The 21,242-nt window shown below is 40.5% G+C and overlaps 1 protein-coding gene and 1 non-coding gene across 3 annotated transcripts; both read left to right on the top strand.

The window, feature by feature from the left end:
• Nucleotides 1-34: 34 nt before the first annotated feature.
• HSPA8 (heat shock protein family A (Hsp70) member 8) lies at nucleotides 35-4,776 on the top strand. 2 transcript variants are annotated; one of them, XM_039874824.1, is made up of 9 exons: nucleotides 35-187; nucleotides 945-1,154; nucleotides 1,511-1,716; nucleotides 1,944-2,096; nucleotides 2,194-2,749; nucleotides 2,969-3,171; nucleotides 3,417-3,615; nucleotides 3,839-4,071; nucleotides 4,358-4,776. In XM_039874824.1, exons 1-9 carry the CDS (start codon nucleotides 52-54, stop codon nucleotides 4,541-4,543), a joined length of 2,082 nt encoding a protein of 693 aa, XP_039730758.1. In that variant the 5' UTR covers nucleotides 35-51; the 3' UTR covers nucleotides 4,544-4,776. The 2 variants fall into 2 exon arrangements, with proteins under 2 accessions (XP_039730758.1, XP_039730759.1); XM_039874825.1 differs by lacking the exon at nucleotides 35-187 and adding an exon at nucleotides 288-307.
• LOC120612420 (small nucleolar RNA SNORD14) lies at nucleotides 2,813-2,899 on the top strand. Its single transcript, XR_005655443.1, has one exon. It is a non-coding gene; the product is annotated as a small nucleolar RNA SNORD14 (small nucleolar RNA).
• Nucleotides 4,777-21,242: the final 16,466 nt, after the last annotated feature.

The raw sequence follows: 21,242 nt of genomic DNA, 5'->3' as shown, positions 1-21,242 counted from the left end.
TCATTGGGGCTTGTTGAGGTAGCCGCGCGCCCATTGGGCGAGATAACTGTGATGGGCAGCCAGCAGGGCGGGCCCCTTCTGGAAGGTTCTGAGGCAGGGTATAAGAGACAGGGTGGCGGCTGGAAACCGGTCTCATTGAACGCGGGGCAGCTGTCTACGTTATTGGCAAGTCGGGCTTACACAGAAGGTAAGGCCTCCATCCTTTCAGGCGGTCGGTAGTTTGTTGGAGAAACGTGGGGTTTGCGCCCGGCCCGCGCGGGCTTGCGGCGGCCCGGAGGTTCCGAGCGGCTCCAGTAAGCTGAGTGCGGTGAGCCCTCTTCCTAGCTGGGGAGTTTTCAGGCTTGAGGCAGCGCGCTGGGCTGCAGTTGGGCCGAGAAGCGGGGCGGTGGCGTGCGTGCCGGGGTGGCCGCCGGGGAGACAGGCGCGTTGGGGAAGGGGGCCGCATCCGCCTTCCGGACGCAGGAAGTGGGACCAGCGCCTTAGAGCCGCCCGTCCTGTGGCTCTTTATTCCTCCTAGATCGTTAAAAGAGGAAGCCATCGTTGGCATGTCCTCAAGGTGGGGGAGGGGCGCTTCCGAGCTCACTTGGAACACAGGCCTTGCTGGCTTTTTAAGCACTGACTGCCTTGTGGGAAGGGGGAGCCATGTGAGGTTTCTCGCTGCCTCGCGGAGCTTGAGACCACGTGGTCGCTGACCTTCCAGACAGGTGCTTTCCTTCAGACCCGGTACAGGTTTGCTGCAGTTGACAGCAACCTCGATTAGCAGCGTTGTTTGTTCTGATCTTCCCCACATAATTATGGCCTGTGAGGGCAGTGTTGGAGGGGCTTGCTAAGTTTTCTTTGCAGTAAAGAGTGGTCCTACCCGATAGCCTGACTTAACGTTTTTCTAAAGAAATTGTTTCTAACTGCTTATTAGGGTTTTAAAACTGGGCTGTTTTTTCTTTCAGCAACCATGTCTAAGGGACCTGCAGTTGGCATTGATCTTGGCACCACCTACTCTTGTGTGGGTGTCTTCCAGCACGGAAAAGTGGAAATAATTGCCAACGATCAGGGAAACCGAACTACTCCAAGTTATGTGGCTTTTACTGATACGGAGCGATTGATCGGTGATGCTGCAAAGAATCAAGTTGCAATGAACCCCACCAACACGGTTTTTGGTAAGCTAACTTGAAATAGAATTATGGCATGAATTATATTAGGCTAGGAAGCATGTAATTTGAGAAACTGTTTCAAGCATAAGTGTTGAGGCAGCTAGAAAATTGTGAAAGTAATTTAATAAAGTTGAGTGAACTAGATATGTGACAATGTTTTGGTAACAGTTTAGGCCAAAAATTTCAGGTAGCTTAGGATATCAGGAAAACATGGGGGAATTTTGCTGGTCATACAGAAGTTGAATTCATTTTGTGTGATCTTAGGTTGGTAAAAGTGTTTTATTGATGGAGAGCTAGAGTTTCTGGCAAGTTGTATTATAAGGGAAATTCAATATTTGGTTTACGTTAATGACTGTTAACAGATGCCAAACGCCTGATTGGACGAAGATTTGATGATGCTGTTGTCCAATCTGATATGAAGCATTGGCCCTTCATGGTGGTGAACGATGCTGGCAGGCCCAAAGTCCAAGTAGAATACAAGGGAGAGACAAAAAGTTTCTATCCAGAGGAAGTGTCATCTATGGTTTTGACAAAGATGAAGGAAATCGCTGAAGCCTACCTTGGGAAGGTGAGTAGTGCATTGTTAAAGAAAGGTCATAGCTAGAGATTGCAACACTATCAGGTTTAAGTGTCTGGTTCCCTGATGAGTGTATGACTTGGGGATTTTGATTTTGACTAAGAGTATATGGAAGTAGTTACTAGAAACTGGTCCCCTTTTTAAACTAGAATGTTCCTGGGATTATGGGTGTTTAATGAGCTGACTACTATAGTTTGACTCTTGTTTTGTATTTGTAGACTGTTACAAATGCTGTGGTCACAGTACCTGCTTACTTCAATGACTCTCAGCGGCAGGCTACCAAAGATGCTGGAACTATTGCTGGTCTCAATGTACTTAGAATTATCAATGAGCCAACTGCTGCTGCTATTGCTTATGGTTTAGACAAAAAGGTATGTACCATATTTGAAGTATATCTGAGTTAGTTTAAGGTTGAGTTGAGTTACAAATTTAGATTATAAGAGTAATAAATCTGTATTATAATGACAGGTTGGAGCTGAAAGAAATGTGCTGATCTTTGACTTGGGAGGTGGCACTTTTGATGTGTCGATTCTCACAATTGAAGATGGAATTTTCGAAGTGAAATCTACAGCTGGAGACACCCACTTAGGTGGAGAAGACTTTGACAACCGAATGGTCAACCATTTTATTGCAGAGTTTAAGCGCAAGCATAAGAAGGACATCAGTGAGAACAAAAGGGCTGTCCGTCGTCTCCGCACTGCTTGCGAACGTGCTAAGCGTACCCTTTCTTCCAGTACCCAGGCCAGTATTGAGATTGATTCACTCTATGAAGGAATCGACTTCTATACCTCTATCACCCGTGCCCGATTTGAAGAATTGAATGCTGACCTTTTCCGTGGCACCCTGGACCCTGTAGAAAAAGCCCTTCGGGATGCGAAGCTCGACAAGTCCCAAATCCACGATATTGTTCTGGTGGGTGGTTCTACCCGTATCCCTAAGATTCAGAAACTTCTACAGGACTTCTTCAATGGAAAAGAGTTGAATAAGAGTATCAACCCTGATGAGGCTGTCGCTTATGGTGCAGGTAATTATTCTAGTTGAGCAGTTCTAACTATGGCAGCCTCTTGGGAGGCCCAAGCTATCTGACTCGCTGTGATGAGTGATTCTTAAGCATTCGTAGTTTCCACCGAAAGCTTAGCTAATGATGGCCTAACTTCCTTGGATGTCTGAGCGATTTGAGATTTGCTAATTAAAAAGTGAGTTATACTGTACCTTTATTAAAAACAGCAATTTTTTAATTCAGCTGTCCAGGCAGCCATCCTATCCGGAGACAAATCTGAAAATGTTCAAGATTTGCTGCTGTTGGATGTCACTCCTCTTTCCCTTGGTATTGAAACTGCTGGCGGAGTCATGACTGTCCTCATTAAGCGCAATACTACCATTCCTACCAAGCAGACACAGACCTTCACTACCTACTCTGATAACCAGCCTGGTGTACTCATTCAGGTATGTTTCTGTACTCTCTTAACCTGATTTACCTGAGGTCTTAAACTAGGGAAGACTTAGTGCGCTGTGATGATGGATTCTAAAACCATTCGTAGTTTCCACCAGAAGTCCTGTGTTGGCCAGTTCCTTCCTTGGATGTCTGAGCGATCAGTCTTCTTTCATTGAAATCATACAAATCTTAGAACTAGCATAGAAACCTTTGTAATTGTCTAGTAATTTCTTAGTAATTTCTGTTTTCTACCAAGGTTTACGAAGGTGAGCGGGCCATGACCAAGGATAACAACCTACTTGGCAAGTTTGAGCTCACAGGCATACCCCCTGCCCCTCGTGGTGTTCCTCAGATTGAAGTCACTTTTGATATCGATGCTAATGGTATCCTTAATGTCTCTGCTGTGGATAAGAGCACTGGAAAAGAGAACAAAATTACCATCACTAATGACAAGGGTAAGTTTGAACACAGTTTTGAGTGTGGTACTGCCATCTAGTCTTAGGAGGCATGCCATGAGTCCGGGTTGTATGTTCCAAATATTTATATTGTCCCTCCTCCCCTAGGTCATTTAGCCAAGAGATTATTCTTAATCGCTAATGCAGTTAGGATTATAGGTTGTAGACATTAACAGGTAACCAGTCTTTAGGCCACGCCTAAAAAAATGAACTAACTTCACAGGTCGTCTCAGCAAGGAAGACATTGAGCGCATGGTCCAAGAAGCTGAGAAATACAAGGCCGAAGATGAGAAGCAGCGGGATAAGGTGTCTTCGAAGAATTCACTTGAATCTTATGCATTCAACATGAAAGCAACTGTTGAAGATGAAAAACTTCAAGGCAAGATCAACGATGAGGACAAACAGAAGATTCTTGACAAGTGCAATGAAATCATCAACTGGCTTGATAAGAACCAGGTTTGTAATTTTTGATAAATTGAAGGTGGGATAGATTAGATAATAAGGCTTTTAGCAAAAGCTTAGATGGGTTTTATAAATTCATGTGGTCACAGTGATGAATGGTCCAAACATTCGCGGTTTCCACCAGAATTCCAGATGTGTTGGCAACTAGTTTTCCTTCCTTGGATGTCTGAGTGACCCAGGATTTCTCATGTGTAGACTTTGTTAATGTGACAGGTTTGTGTGTAGTGTCCTAGATTGCTTCCTTGAACTTTTGGTAATGTTTTTTTGTTCTCTTCCTCAGACTGCAGAGAAGGAAGAATTTGAACATCAGCAGAAAGAGCTGGAAAAAGTATGCAACCCCATCATTACCAAGCTGTACCAGAGTGCAGGAGGCATGCCTGGAGGAATGCCTGGGGGCTTCCCTGGTGGTGGAGCACCTCCTTCTGGTGGTGCCTCTTCTGGCCCTACCATCGAAGAGGTTGATTAAGCCAACCTTGAGCGTAGATTTAGCATTGTTCCACACAATACGGAAGGACCCAAATTTGTAGCAAATTTCATGGCAGTTTTAAAGTTCAGCTGCTATACAGTAAATAACTGGGCATTCTTGATACTTGAATATGGAATATGTGCACAGGGAATGAAAATAATGCACTTTATAAGAACTATTGTAAAGTGGAAAATGCAATGTCTTAAATAAAACTATTTAAAATTGGCACCATACAATTGTCTGACTCAATATTTATAGTGGCAGCATTTGGTTTCTCGGGTTAAATTTCTCTCCACCCTAAGTATTACAAATTACACAACAGTTTTGGGTATTCAAATACAGATTACTAAACAAGCAGATGCTGAAGGTTTTGAAAGTAGGGAACAATTTGTAGTTTAGGCTTATTGTCATAAAGCTGGGCTCATGATTGCATAGTACTATCTCTGAAACTAAGTTTGAATTGTGAATAACCAGGAATTAATGCTTTTCAGTGTTTGGTAAGCTCTTGATGGGAAGTGTTAGAAAAATTGGAAGGGGGAATTTGAAATGTTTGAATACTCTGGGAAAATTCAGAAATATAGAGGACAGCTAGTTAGAAAAAGGAATACCCACTTGGAACATGGATGAGTACAATGTTAAGCTGTGGAGTGCAAGGGGTGCTGTCCCGTCGAAAGCCATGTTTGTGGGTTCTTAAGATGTTCCTTCAGTTTGAGCCAAGGCCTGGATAAGTGGTAGCATGCAGAGGTGTCTAAAGTTGACAGGATGAGGAGTATTGCTCGCTGAAAGGCCTTGAGCATCTAATACAACTTGAATGGATTTAACTCAATCTTAGCTTCAAATTAACAGGCTATAAGTTAAAAGCCAATTTTGGATATTTTTGTTAGCCCGCTTAGGAGCAAAGGCCTGTATTGTCTGTAACGGGTCTTTTGGTCACTGAGTTATAAGAAGAATGAGTTCAGAATAATGTCTTAGGAAATGGTGCTGTGTTACATGCCAAAGGTATTTCATCTTGGATTCTAAATCCTGTGAAATCCCTTGGGTTCCCTGTTGGGCCTCCCGTTTTCTCAAGCCAGAAGCCGGGTGGTGGCTCAAGTTTCAATGGTGTGCAAGCCTGCCACCTGGCGGTCAATTTAGAACATCAGTGAACTCAGGCATGGTGAGATGTCTTAGGCCACAATTAGGCTCACAGCACAGTACACCAATCAATCTCTGAGCCCTCCATCCTTGATCTTAGTGGTGCTTTGGTAACCCAAGAAGCTTTACATAGGCTGTAACTAGACTTAAGAATAGTAACCAGTATTAAGTTTAGTTCGCTTTAGTGAGCATAGCCAAGAGACTCATAAAATAGCTGCAGTTGACTTTCCTCTAAAAGTTTAATTACATTGACTATGTTAACTATGTCAATATTGTAATGTTTGGAGTCTGCAAGTATTTGCATGGTGTATATACATGGTTCATATTTGGGTTTGTCTTTCTGTATTTTCTATAAGGGTTACAAATGAAACTTGAAAGAGCAATGCAGAATTCTTGGGGAAGGCCAAGACCTGAGTGTGTAGTTTGCATGTTTTATTTTTTTTATTTTCACGTTTATTTTTTGGTGACTAATGATAGGACCTGGGTCTCCAGTCATTTTAGTTACAACATTCTTTATGAACTGGAACAAACCATTTGTTGACACCACTAATTCAAAACGAGTGTGATAATACATTTTTCTTTACTTGAAATCATGGGATCTTGGTAAGAATATTGTGGAGATCAAATGTGAAGATGAATATAAAACAATTAGCACAGAACCTAGGTAGCTATTACTGCAAATCGAACTAAGTCATGTCTTAAATTTCCTCAATGAAACAAATGGGAGAGAGAAAAATGGCAGTGTTTCCTTTATATATATGAGAGAAACTACATCGCTGGGCTTGTGTAATAGAAAATAATTGGAAAAGCATTTGAGGTCTTCCTTCACCACAATTACCAGTTTGGTTCAAATAAACAAATTCTCAAAAAAAAAAGGGCTTGAGAGGAGGGTGGGAGTTCCCTATATTTTCTCAAATCCGAAGAATGTTTACAGATGACAGGTTCCAAGAGAATGAGTAACCTCGGTTACATAGTGGGGGAGGTGATCTAGGCATTCAAATTCTGGTAAACTTTACTCCAAAACCTGTATTTCTGCCCCTGCATGGCAGTGCAGTTGAATTATGAAGCACCAGCTCATCTCAATACAGAGCTTTTACTCCAAAACCTATGTTTTTATGTTCGGGATTCCTGCTTTCGGAAATATTTAAATCAAGGTAATTTTGTAATCTTATGTACTTAATTTTGTTCAATATTCATCTAATTCCCTATTTGAATTCACTGTCTCATTTTTTTTCTTCAGTAATTTGGGTATTCATACTTGCAGATTTACTTTTTGCAAGTAGAAGTCTAAGCAATCGCGATTCGAGGATCTCAGTGGTTCAAATCAATTTTTGTCTTTTTGTTTTGTTTTTAATTAGGCTTCTGCTGTGGGTTAAGCCCTGGTTGGGAGAGTAGGTACAAAACTGGTAAAGATATGTTGCAGTCTAATAAATGTCTACAAGACGAATTGAGGACAATTATAAAGAGACACAAGAATACATAAAATAGCATAATTGTGGGAAAACCCTGGAAAGTACTACAAGTTGTTTATTAGAGAAAGCTTAGAGGAAGATGCAGAGAAGGTGGCAGTAGGAACACTTAATATCCACTGCTTTCCATTCAAATGACTTTCAAATGAATTCCCTTGTTTGTTCTCTTAACAACCTTAGAAGGGAAGATTGGCTGGATGGTCTAGCTGTGCAAGCATAAATCTATGTAGGGTGGAAGAACAATTTTACTTCGGTGTGAATTATTGTAAGGGGGTTGTGGTTGTAAGAGGGAATGTCTTCACCTAGATGGCTGGTTCTGAAATTTGCATAGGGAAGCACTGGTTTTGGAAGACGGAGCAAGAAATTCACTGTCCCTCAATCTCCATGTCCAGCTTTAAGAGTTACATACTAGTTTCAGCAGAACTTAAAATGTGTATTTAGTAGCATAGCTTTTTTTACTCAACAGTAATTGTTACACTTTTAAACCACTAAGGGAATAACTTTGTCTTTAAAGCCACATAATACAATTACACCCAACAATATAACTGTAATGTTTATGTACATAAAATGTGATTTAAAGAAAATTACAATGCTTTCAAGCAATCCTTTCCTCAGACAATATTTATCAAGTACCTATAACATTTCAGGACCTGTGCTTTCATAGAAAAAATACCTTTTTGGGTCTTTTTTTTTTCAGGTAGAAAAGAGTGGGTTGATGGGGCAGAAATAGGAAAGGTTGGGAAATTTTCATTTATTTGGTCTGTATATGGCTATAAGTACATCTTTGTCCACTAGATGGCAGAATGTATTTATAAAACAACCTCCAGGGCCTCTGGGGAAAGTTGCCGGACCGTTTTCACTAAGGTTTGTGCTTTTTGTTTCACAAGTTGCCTACCTGGAGGAATAGCAAACATTGAGAAAGGAAGTCAGCCTCAAATATTCACATTCACGTTTCACACAAAGCATTCTCAGCTGAGTAAGTTGAGCGAGTGCCCTGCCCATATCCATTGTGGGTGGGTGGGGGGAATATAGACAGAGCTTTGAAATGAGAGAAAAAAGATAAAGCTCATTGGAAAGCAAAATAGCCTTTCCTGATCTACCTTAGCTAGTTTAAGCCCTTATATTATTTCCCTCATTACCCCTGAACGTCCACTCCTGAGACTCTCATCACTTGTGTGAAAAGCTTGCATTCCCCACCAAACTCAAACCCAAGAATATAGTCACTCCTATATTCCAAGTGCTTGGCACATTATAAGCATATGATTTTAGTCGAATGATTAAAAGTGCATTTATTTGTTACGTTGGGAGCAGGCACCCAAGAAGTTAATGATAGAATGTGTTCCCTTTGGGTTTTATAATGGGTTATGATCATGCCTTTTGGAGTGGTGAAAGAATGGTTGGCTGGCTGAATTCAGGCTCTCTAGAAATCTGTTAGAGTTACTCTTTGCAGGCTTGAAAAGCCAACATTAGAGTTGCCTGAGGTGAGGAGAAAGTGAAGCCTGGAGCAGCATTAGCTAAATGAATGTTGAGAATATCAGAACCGTCAAAATCTTTGGCCTGAAGGACCACCTAATGTCTTTAGATTACCCCTGAGACTTGGGGAGCATGTGGAGTGAGCAGAAGCCATGCAGCTAGCCTTTGCAATATAAGAAGACATCAGGCAGTGCCTGCCTGGAGGAATGGGGCCTGTCCTAAGAAGCTAGGCCACAGTTCAAAACATTCAGAAAGATGCAGCCAGCCCCAGAGCCCTAAAAGAAAGGTTGAAAAATTTTCTGACCTTGGATTAAACAAGAATTTCTTAGATATGATACAAAAAGTACAAGCAACCAAAGAAAAATAGATGTATTGGATTTCATAAAAATTAAAAACTTTTGTGCTTCAAAGGACACCATCAAGAAAGTGAAGAACAACCCACAGAATTGGAGAAAGTGTTTGCAAGTCATATATCTAATAAAAGACTCGTATCCAGAATACATAAAAAGAATTTGATGCATAAAAAGACCAATCAATTCTTAAAATGGACAAAAGATCTGAATAGATATTTCTCCAACGAAGATATACGAATAGCTAATAAGCACATGAAAAGAGGCTCAACTTCATTAGCCATTGCTGAAATGCAACTCAAATCAAAATGAGATAGAACTGCACACTCACTAGGATGACTATAATCAAAAAGAGAAAAGAACAAGTTGGTGAGGATGTGGAGAAACTGGAACCCTCATACACTGTTGTGTAAACATAAAATGGTAGAGCCATTTTGTAAAACACTTTGGCAGTTCCTCAAATAGTTAAACATAGAAGTACATATGACCTAGGCATTCCACTCCTAGTTATGTACTCAAGAGAAATGAAAACATACATCCACATACAAACACTTGTACACAAATGTTCATAGCAGTATTATTCACAGTAGCCAAAAGGTGTCAACAGCCCAGACGTCCTTCAACTGATGAAGAGATAAGTAAAATGTGATATTTCCATATAGTGGAATATTCAGCCACAAAAAAGAATGAAGTACTGATACATGCTGCACCATGGATGATCCTTGAAAACGGCAATCACAAAGGACTTCAAATTATATGATTATATGAAAAGTGCAGAATAGACAACTTTTGAGACAGAAAGTAGATTGGTGGTTGTCTAAGGCCGGGGAAAAGAGGATTGGGAGAAATGCAGAGTTATTGCAAATGAATCTGAGGTTTTTTGGGGGAGGATGATGAAATTGTTCTAAGTTGATTCTAGTAATAGTTGCACAATTCTGTGAATGCACTGAAAATATTGTGTTGTATACTTTAAATAGATGAATTGTGTGGTATGTGAGTTATATCTCAATAAAACAGTTTTATAATTTTTTTAAGAAAGAAAAGAGGCTGTGAGGCTGGCTTCCCGAAGATGGGGGAGGAGTATATATATGAGAGAGAGAGAGAGAGAGAGAGAAGAGAGAGAGTGAGAGAGATATAGAGAGAGAGAGAGAGAGAGAGAGATATATAATGAACACGAGTGAGTCCTGCTGTGGTAATTGGGAAGATGGATGAGGATGAACAATAGAAATATGAGATGAGATATAAGATTCTTACTCTCAAGGACCCGAGTAATCATGTCTGTGTCATTCTTCCCAGCTTTATTGACATATAACTGACATATAACATTGTATACGTTTAGTTTTGATTTTATACACTTACGTATTGTGAAATGATTACCCCAGTAGGGTTAGTTAACACCTCCATCCCCTCACAAAATTACTGTTTGCTTTCTGTGGTGAGAACATTTACAATTTAGTGTCTTAGCAACTTTCAAGAATATAATACAATATTGTCAACAGTCACCACCAGACAAAATCCGAATACCTGTTCTTTTGTGGGGCCAACAAAAAGGCCTTTTAATTACAGTCTCCTTCCCTGAAGCAGGTCCCACTTCAGGCCACCAGCTGTGGGCAGTGTTCCCCTCTGTCCCTTTTCTAGCCCATCGTCCCTCCAGATTCCCAAAGCAATGTCTAATTCTATTACTTCCAGTGATTTCCCCATGGGTAGCAGTTTATTTCTGTCATCAAGTCTTTGATGAAATCTTTAGCCGTGAAATGTTTAGTCCAATCCCAACAAATCGTGTATAGTGTTAACTTGTCACAAGCTGCCCGCGGCCTGCATTATGTGGTAATTTGGAAGCGAGAGAAGTGATGATATAGGGCCAGGCTTCCTTTGTGAGCTCGCATTAATGCTGGAGCTGGTGATGTCAATTGACAGCCCATCGATTTGGGCTAATAGTGCATGGAGGGGGCAGAATTGGGCGAGGTAGGGAATAAAGGATGATGGCCAGTCACCAGGATCCCAGTAGCTTTTAATCTATTACTGCCCTCTTTTAATGCAACTTCTGTGTCAACTGCATTACTTCCACCAGCTCTGCCTGCTGCACTGAACTGTGAAGCCAGTGGGATGCCACCCTCAGAGTGTCCTAGAGTTTCCCAGTATTGATTCTTTGATGCTCTGGGGTGTGAATTATAATTATTTCATTAAGCCCTTTAATGGGTATCAACTATGAACCTTCCATAGCCCAGGCTGGGGGGCCAGGGCAAGGTCTGTGTCATTAACCTGTGTTCATCTCGTTGCCACCAATTGTCCAACCCTCGACCCTTTTTTCCCCTCCCATTATCGCGTCTGTAGTTTTAGTGGGAAGCAGGTCGATCTACTCTCAGAGAGGAGCTGTGAAGGGGAGTTGGCTAATTTGGGGAGGCTGTAGGGGAGGCCACGGTTGAGCAGATTGTACTGTTGGCTATTCACACTAAGGGACTAGCTAATCACTTGGTCAGATCTGCTCTGCCCAGTTCTGGTTTGCCTGTGCAGGGAGGTGATGCACAATACATTGGGACAAAGAGAGAGATCTTGCAGCTACTTTCTTGTGTGGCTTTGAGTCCTGTTGTATCTTAGGAATATTCCACACCCTCACTTAAGTCACTCAACAATCTTATTAGAGTGCTGTAGAAATGAAGGAATATAAAATACAGCCTTGTTCCCTCTGGAAGCCTCAACTCTAGTAAGTGGTAGAGGGATCTATAAGTGAATAGGTAGCAACAAGACACTAATGAGCGCTGAGATGGAACAAAGTAGCAGGAGTTATGACAACCTGTGGAAGGGCCCCGATCTGGCTTGGGGATCAAGGAGAGTTTTCTGGAGGGGCACATGACTAACTGAACCTGAAGAATGAGTGGGGAGATAGTCACAGGAAAGAGAAAGGGCACAATAATCAATGGGAACAGTGTGTTTCAAAGGCCTGGAAGTGAAAGAGCGAAGGCACGTGAGATTTTGGGGACCTCATCTAGTTGGGTAAGGCTATGTATGAGGTGGGGAAAAGTCCCTCTGAACCCTAGTTTCTTATCTTCTACCCACCTGCCATTGTGATAAATCTCATTGAGAGACTTAGGAAAACTCAAGAGTTCCAGGTGGCATTTTTCATCATTTTATTAGATGCTTTCTTGTTTGTACCATACTTTCCTATAGGCCAAAAGTGATTTTTTATTTTATTGTTTGGTTTGTGTGGTGGTTTTAAAACATGTTCATAATTTTCTTTTTTTGACACAGTTGCCATCAAGGTATGGAGTCTCATTCCTCTCCCCTTGAATATAAGCCATCTTCAGAGACTGACTTATAATGGATAGAGTGTGGAGAGAGTAACACTAGATAACTTCCACATCTAGATTATTAAATCCATGCCGCTTCATCTGTTTCTCTAGATATTCACTGTACGAGTCTTCATTTGCCTTGTAGGAAGTATGGTTTCTCTGAGGCATGTATGTGGAAAGACCACGTAGAAAGAGAAATATGCTTGAGGAATCCCAGCCTTTGAGTGGTCCTACTAGGCACCAGCCATATGAGTGAAGAAGCCTTGAAGATGACTCCAGCCATCATCTGACTGCATCTTCATTCAGGAAGAGAAATGGTCAACTGAGAAATGGGCAACTGAGTCCAGTCAAACCCCAGGTTCATTAGCAAAATAAATGATTGTTATTGTTTAAATTTACTGCTTTAGGGTGATTTGTTACACAATAGTAAATAACTAGAACGGTTAGATTTGGTTAAGTTCTTATCATTAAGTTTGGTTAATTTAGCTTTAAAATGAATCTTAAAACCAGGTAGTATGAGTCCTTCAACTTTGTTTTTCTTTTTAAAGTTTGTTTTGACTCTTCTAGATATTTTGCTTTTCCATGTAAATTTAAGAAATTAACTCAATTTCTAAAAAAAGCCTGTGTGAATTATAATTGGGATTTTAATCACTCTATAGGTTAGGTTGGGTAAAGTTGACATCTTGATATTGAGTCACAGTCCATGAACAGGCTATATATCTCTCCATTTATTTAGGTCTTTTAAAATTTCAGTCAGCAAGGTTTTGTAGTTTAAAAAAGAGAAATGTCTTTTGTTAAATTGGTTCCTAATTACATTTTTATGCTATTGTAAATGGAACTATTTTAAATTTTTTTTTCAATTAATTGCTTCTACTTTGTAGGAATACAGTTATACTTAAATATTGACCATGCATTATGTGATTTTGCTAAATTTACTTATTAATTCCAGTAATGTGGAGTTCCTTAAGGTTTTTTCCATAAACAATAATGTGATCTACGAGTAAAGATGATTTATTTCTTCTTTTCCAGTCTATGTACCTTTTACTTATTTTTCCTTCCTTATTGTTTTGGCTAGGACCCCTATTAAAATGTTGGCTAGAATGATGAGAGTGGACATTCTTGCCTTGTTTCTGAACTTAAGAAAACATTTAATATTTTACCATTAAGTAGGATATTAACTTTGGATTTTTCGTAAATGCTCATAGTTTGGGTTTTGGTATCATGCTTACATTAAGAATAACTTTGTTGAGCATGGCAACCTATCCATGACAAAACTGCCAAGAGAGATCAAGATGGAGGAAGAGGACTAGTACAAATAAACATAGGAGCATGGCCTCATCATTTGAAGGAAATGAGCAAAACTGAAGTAGTAAGAAGTGTTGCAAGATGTGGCTATTCAAGATAGCCTGGGAAGAATGGAGATAGGTAGAACCAAAAGAGAATAAAATCCTCAGGATGGGGCTTGTGGATTTAGAATGGCTTCCTTCTTTCTCTCCTCTTATTCACTTTTCAAAAGCCAGCTGAAGTCTTTTCTCTCCAGAACTCTCCTAGGCAAAGTTGGTGACTCCCCCATTCAGTGCTCACTACACACTTTGCACCTTTAGGATAGCACGTCACCATTTTGGAGATGTCTGTGTGCTTGGAGGTCACCCCCACTTGACAGCGCGACCCTCTGAAGTTGGGACTGTGTCTTCTTTTTCATATCTCACCCCTCCCCTAGGCCTTGCCTCCCTGGGAATCATGGAACAGAGTCAGAGCTCTGGGGTGGTACCATATTGCTCCAGCTGTGCAAACCTCAACAAGCTTTTCCTCTGAAAATGCTTTCCTTTAAAATATAGTTCTCTTCTAAGAACTTGTACCAAGGTTGTTACTTACTTCTTAGAGACTCGGTGTTCTCATTTATAAAAACAAACAAATAAATAAAAGAATAATCATACCTATCTTAGAGGTAGTTGCTACTTGCTCTTTTCTTTTTTTGGCGAGGGGTGGTAGGCATCCAATGCATATTTGTTGAATAAAGGGACATAGGTTTGTATTGGAACAGAGCTGAGGCCTAAAGATGAACAAAGAGACAATCTTGCATGATCCCTAATACCAGGGTGTGAATTTGGGTGGGAAAATGATTAGTTAAACCCTACCAGGCTTTGGAAAATGTACACTGTAGTGCAGTGGGGTTCTCAACCCTATTAGAGTTTGAATCTCTTTTTTATAATAAATAGTGTATAACATTCTATTTACTACCCTGGAATAAAATTCATAGATAACCGAATTATTACATATAATGTTCTAATTATAAATCTGAAGGAGAATGAAAGAAAAATGATATGCCATAAAACAATATGTGTTTCAAATGCTCAAGTTTAGTTAAACTGGAAGACACAAAGAACCTGCAAGATGCTCACCCCTTCTTCAGAATCATTGTGAAAGCAAGTTACACAGACTGATGTAGTGCTTTGGTGGCTCAGACATCAATGGCACTGCTGTCACGACACGCTTTCCTGAACTGATGAGTAAATCTTTGTAATCTCCCAAATGAAACAAGGTACATTCATCTCTTATTTTACATGGTATTTTCATTCTAGGAAAATGCAGTGTATTTTAAAACCATGTAAAAAATACTTCATGTTATTTTTGTACAATATAACTAAAGAAAGATATTCATAGTTAGCTACATGGATATCTGGAAGATACTCAGAAATAACTGGGCTATGGAAATTTCTTCGATGTGCAGGACTGACCTGTGTATTAAAACATATGAAGCATCCCTCCCTCCCACTCACTAAAGACCAGTCATGCCTCCAATTATGGTAACAATCAAAAATGGGGACACTAACACCTCTGAGCCTAAGCCCTGATTCTGGAGTTAGCTCTGGGTTCAAAAACCCTGGCACTGCCCGCTTTTGACTATGTGGCTTCTTGACTTTCAGTTTCTTTACCTACAAAAGGGGGATGATATTTACAGTCAAAGATGTGTAAAGGTTGAAATGATATTTAGTACAGTGTCAAGTACCTAACACTCATAAATAGCTAACATGTACTGAGCACTTATTATTTACCGTGAATAGTAACCACCCTCTGAGTTTAGTGCTGTTATTAACTCTAATTTTCAGTTGAGTAAGTGAGGCCCAAGTTACTTGCCCTAGGTCACATAGAAAGTGACATGGTAGAGATATGAACACAGGCAGTCTGATTTCCAAGCCTGATTACCCATCACACCATATGACTCTATTAAGAGCACTACCAGGCAAGACTCTTCTAACTTGCCAAGATTTAATCCCTTCTGAAAGCACACTGCTCTTATAAAGATCTCTGCTGACTAACTCTCTAGAATATTGACAAGATTTGAAGAGGAAAGGGCAGCTAGGCCAAGTGAGAGGGAAAGGGGTAAAGGGTAGGTGAACCATCCTATCAATTCCTTCTGCATTTCCTGTCAACCCACTCCCTTGAGTGGAGGATTGAGAGTTTCCGGCCTGGGGTGAGGAGCTTCCTGAGCTATCATCGTGCCAAGGAAACAAGTCTGAAATGGGTGAGGTGGCTTGCTGAATTGGATAGGCCACTTGCTTTAGCACAGGCTGATTTAGGCTCCATCCAAAGCCCAATTTTCTAAAGTTTAGAGCAATCTGTCGATTCACATCGACACTGAGAAAGCATCTGGAGTGTTTATGGTGTTATGCTGACTCCAGAGGGGCAAAATGAGTCTCATAAACTTCCTGTCCTAAGGAGCTCATGGTGGAGAATCAGCAGGAGACTCTGTTAGCTGGGAAAGGAAGGCCTGAGGAGGGCGGGATGGCTATTTTTGAATAGTTGAAGAATGTTAATATATTCTACTCTGGAGGTCAGAACTGGCATCTATGGCTGGGTTGAAGTGGCAGGAAGCAGTTTTAAGGATATTATGCCAGTTATTGAATGATCGTCTCTAGCTCCAAATCCATTCTTTTAAACTCTGCTTTTTGATGTTGGTCCTGGAATTCTGAAAACCACATTTCTCCTTGCCAACTGGATCCCTGTTAGGTCCCCCTGTTAGGGGAAATCAAAGGGAGACTAGAAAGCAGGAGGAAGGATAAGGGACTTCCATCTAGTTTGCCGTTACTGATAGCATCACCCAGCAATGGCCCTTCACCATGATGGTGGCAATTGGTTCTAGTTTCCAGGTTTTTTCCAGCGTACCCAGAATGATATCATTGTGCCCCATTCAGAGGTTGTCACTACTGTATAGAACTGCCTCCTCAGACATCTGAATCCCAGATTCATTAGGCTCCTCCAAGCTCCTGAGGTACCAGCAGCAACCAAGCAGCAGCCCCTTCTCAGAGGGTCAGCTCCAGTCTTATAGGCTCCTCCTCCAAGCTGTTAGGCTCCAATAGCTCCCTTCCATTCTCTTGGTGCCCCAGCTTTAGAGGGAGTATTGTCCTGAAGTTATTGTTTCAGTCTCCGCTTTTAGCTTTGCCAGTTATCAATACCTATTCAACCAGTTTCTTATAGGAAATTCTCTCCATTGAGACCCCTAGTGTGGTTTATGGTTTCCTAACTGGACCCTGACATAACTACTGACAAGAAAGCTTATAGTATAACCAACTAGACTGGTTAAAAACTAAGTGTATGATTTAGGATGTTGCAAAATCTTCATTGCTGAAAGTATGGAATCACAGAATTTGTAGACCTGAAAGTATCTTTAGAAATTTATTATACCTCATTATTTTACTGAAACTCAGAAAATTAACTGGCTCACTGAAAAATATGCTATTTTATTTAACACTTCTATATAGCATTCCCTATATGCTAGACATTGTTCTGAACGCTATAAATATTAGCTCATTTAAATTTCATAACAACACTCTGACATAGGTACTATTATTATTCTCCCCTTTTCTAGAATAGGAAACCGAGATACAGAGAGGTTAAGTAACTTGCCCAAGGTCACACAGGTAGTAAATCAGAGAACTGAGATTTGGACAAAGATTTCCAGCTTGAGTTCCTACTTTTAATCATTTTATGTGTTGTGGTTAACTAGCAGCTGTGTCTAGTCTAGGACAACTAGCATTCCTTTACTGCCACGCCAATGGTAGGGCAGATTGCCACTGGAGACCAGATTTCGATATTGGTGAGCTGAGGTGCTAATTTCTTTTACATTCTAATAAATTTCCTGTTATCTGCCGCAACAAATTCTATGGTATATTTATTCACCACCAAAGGAAAAGTTCTCTAGCACCTACACAGTGTCTGGCACTGTGTAGAGTAGATATTCAATCCATGTTTAAAGAAAGATTATGTATGTAATTACTGTTAGCAGTGTAGCAGCAACACCTGAAGTTTATATTAAAACTTAAAAATATTTTAAAAATTAAAAACATTTTAATAGTGGTAAAGTATTATAACAAACCATTTAGTATTAAGTATGTTTACATTGTTGTACAACTAATCTCCAGAACTTTTTTATATTGCAAACTGAAACTCTACATCCATGAAACAACTCCCTATTTCCCACTCCTCTAACTCCTTGCTGCTGGCAACTCCCATTCTACTTCCTGTTTGTAAGAGTTTGACTACTCTAAATTCCTCATATATAGAACATTTTTAAAAAAATAACAAATTAATTTTACATTCTTAATCTTATTTGATCACAACAATAATCTTATAAGCAGTCAGGACAGAGGCTCTCAGAAAGAGGCCTGGACCACTTCCAATTTTTTAGGCTCTCAAAATACTAAGATATTGCAAATCGAGATTATAAAAATTGTGTCATATTTAAAATTTTACATTGAATGACTGAATACTTTAAAAAATGCAGTGCCATATTCTTGTTCCAGACAAATTTATTTAAAAAATTTCTTAGAGCGTACTGCAGGTTTGGTCCAAAAATGACACATATATTGCAAATTGGATGATGAACATACCTTTCAATCTTGTTAGTATTTCTCTGTGGCTTGATGTATATTTTGAGATAATGTCAAAATCTAAACTTGATGTCCTTCATTAATGTGAGGTTCAGGTGAAATTACCATTTCTCCCTCTCTACCAATGTTTCCCATCGTGAAAGGCCATGGGGCAGACGTCATCCTCATTTTTACAAACCAGAAAATTCTCAGCAAGTATCGTTTCTAGCTGAAGATATGACAACAAATTTGGTGGTGGGTCAAGACTTGAACTTAGGTTTTAACTTTAAGCCTAAATGCTCCAAGCACCACGCCCAACTGTCAGGGGCTCTCTGCCTTTCAGTTCACTGCTAACATAGGCAGAATGTCAATAGGGCTGCAGTGCAGAATGCTTCTGTGGGTTCTGCTGGGCATGCTGATTGAAATGGGCTACCTTGAGGGTAGTGAGATCCCAGGCTTTGGGAACAGTCAAGAAGAGGTCTGACTAACACAATTTGGATTTGCTGCAAAAAAGATTTAAGAATGGGGGTGGGGGTGAGAGTACGGAGGAGGATGTGACATTAGATTATTTCCAATTTCTGTTCAGACACACCAGCACAGGGCCGTGCCCAAACCATCCAGGTCTCTGCTCCCTGAGAGGAAGCTGTCTGGCTGCGCATTCGTTTCTCTACCTTTTCATTTTCAGCCAGCAGCTGTGGTTGTTGGGCAGCAACAGCTTAATTTGAACAATTGGGCTCTGGTTTCCCGAGGAAAACAGTCCGGGCGCCTCAGCCATCCATCAGTATTCTCTTCAGTCCCCCGACAGCTGCTCATTGCAGGCTGGCTCAACCTGTGGTGACCTCATCTTCTCACACAGAGCAGAAGAGGATTTGGGAAAAATTAGTTATATTAGTGACTCCCTGAAACATTCCGTTTACTTGTGATATGACAAATATTTCAGCCATTAGGATCTCACTGTCTCTTATCATCTTAAATACACTCACTTACATTCCAAATCACTACTTAATTTAAAAGCCTATTTGTTGAGATTGTCGCAGGCTCAGGGAAAAGAAGAGACAGACACTCACTCAGCTCTGGCTGGAATAGAGTCAGACTTGGAACTTCGATTGAATCTTTCTCCCCAAGGCTTATGTTCACTCAGGTACAAGCTAAACATTTAGGAAAAGAGACGTAAAGGGAAACCCATACTGTAGAGATTTATAAGCTCTGCTTAAAAAGTGGCATTTTGGCATGGTGACCTTGGGCAAATGACTTTATCACTGATGTCATGCTCCCTGACTCCCAGATGTAGTGACTCATTCAGGGAACATTTATTGAACCCCTAAGCAGTGTGACAGATTCTGAGGTTACAAATATAAAGGAGCCATGTCCCTGTGCTCAGAGCTGTTTTCAGTTTATTATCAATAACAAACATTTATTGAGCATTTACTATTTGCCAACTATGCTAAATATTATACATGCTTTTTTCATCTAGTACGTATCATAATCTTAGGAGTTACCTACAATGCTTTATTCCCATTTTACAAATCAAGAGACTAGTCTGTCTGACTCTTTAATTCATAATATTAAACACTGTGCAGTACTGCCTACCCAAATAAAAGTCTCCCAAGTGGAATTTGTAAATGGAAAATTCCCAGAGCATTCCATGTTGAATATATGTATGTATTGAGTGATCAAGATATTTATATGCTGTCAGATCTGCAACAGGGACAAACTTATACTCAATATATAAGAGTTAAGGACTGGTAGAATTCATATTTCTGAAACCATTGTCTAGATAGCACATATCAGAAACCTTGTTATTTACATTATACTTCCTGTTTTTCTTTATTTTGGTCTCTTTGGTTCCTCCCTCTTAAGGTTTTGGCAATTTTTTTTTAAGTTTTAGCATTTCTCAGCCATGTTAAAGGGAAGCAAGGGAGGAGAATTATCCTACCTGGGCTTGGGTTAAAAGCAGAAATAGCAAACTCCTTGGGACACAACATGGAGGTAATTGGAGATATCAACTTGGGTGACTCCTAGGTCCCCTGTCTGTGTTAGGAGACTTGGGCCCTCACCACCCTGCTATAGCTGGTTGATTCAGAGGTAGACTCCTGTCTCAAACTGGGAGCCAGGAGACCTGGACACTAAACTTTGGAGCAGTCATGTTAATGACTTTGCACAACTCCTACAGTGGAGAGCCCCTGTAGCAATTATCTATTGATGTGTGACAAACAACCCCAAAATATAGTGGCTGAATGCAACAATTTATTATTTCTCATTGTTCTGTGAGTTGGTTGGACAGTTCTTCATCTGGGCCCACTCATATAGCTGCATTCAGGAGGCAGACTGACCAGAAACTGAGCTCTGCAGGGATCCTGCAATGGCTTTCTTTTCATGTGATCTTGCCTTCTCACGGAGTCTAGGCCAGGCGTCTTCACATGGCAAAGACAGTGTGCCAAGAGGGAAAGAGCAAGACCTTGCTTGGACTCTGCAGCCCAGGTCTTTCCTGGCATTCTACCAGTCAGAACATGTTGTCAGGCCAGTCCAATGTCAAGGGGTAGAGACATGGACTCCATTTCTTGATGGAAAGAGCTGCAAATAATTATGGCCAAAGGATGGACTGACAAATACAAAATAGACACAAATTATTTGTGGCCTTTCCCATTAAGAGGTAGAGTCTGTTTTCTCAATGCTGGCATCTGGGATAGCCTGGTAATGTCCTTGAACAACAGAATGTAGCAGAAGTGATGTATAGCTGCCATGACAGGCCTTGTAGTTCCACTCTTACCTTCCTGGAACATTTCTCATCACCATGTGAAGAAGCTGTGTCTGGCCTCTTTGACGATAAAAGACCAGTAGAGAGGGAGGTACAGAATCTGTGGCCTTTTTTCTGAGTCTAGCCCACAGTCTATTTACCACCTGAAAGTTGTCACATTAGTGAGTCCAGGAGAAACCAACAGAAGAATTTCTAGTTGACCCTTAAAATTGTGAAAAATAACACTTTGTTGTTTTAAGCCACCAAGTTTTGTGGTGGTTTGTTATGCTACACTAGATAAATAAAACAGCTCCCCCGGGCTGCTCCCTGCTCAAAAGGCTAGCCCCAAACTATGAAAGGTCAGCATTTATTTTGG

The sequence above is a fragment of the Pteropus medius genome, unplaced genomic scaffold (assembly GCF_902729225.1).
Source record: "Pteropus medius unplaced genomic scaffold, Ma_sr-lr_union100, whole genome shotgun sequence".
Lineage (NCBI taxonomy): Eukaryota > Metazoa > Chordata > Mammalia > Chiroptera > Pteropodidae > Pteropus > Pteropus medius.
The sequence above is the reverse complement of the archived record's forward strand: the minus strand, read 5'-3'. Positions and strand labels throughout refer to the sequence as shown.

What these genes read in the sequence shown, in the direction of transcription:
- HSPA8 (XM_039874824.1), top strand. Translation starts at nt 52, where the DNA reads ATGGGCAGCCAGCAGGGCGGGCCCCTTCTGGAAGGTTCTGAGGCAGGG. An exon ending in CTGAAGCCTACCTTGGGAAG is followed by an intron (nt 1,717 to 1,943) that starts GTGAGTAGTGCA and finishes TTGTATTTGTAG; the next exon opens with ACTGTTACAAATGCTGTGGT. An exon ending in GGCTGTCGCTTATGGTGCAG is followed by an intron (nt 2,750 to 2,968) that starts GTAATTATTCTA and finishes TTTTTAATTCAG; the next exon opens with CTGTCCAGGCAGCCATCCTA.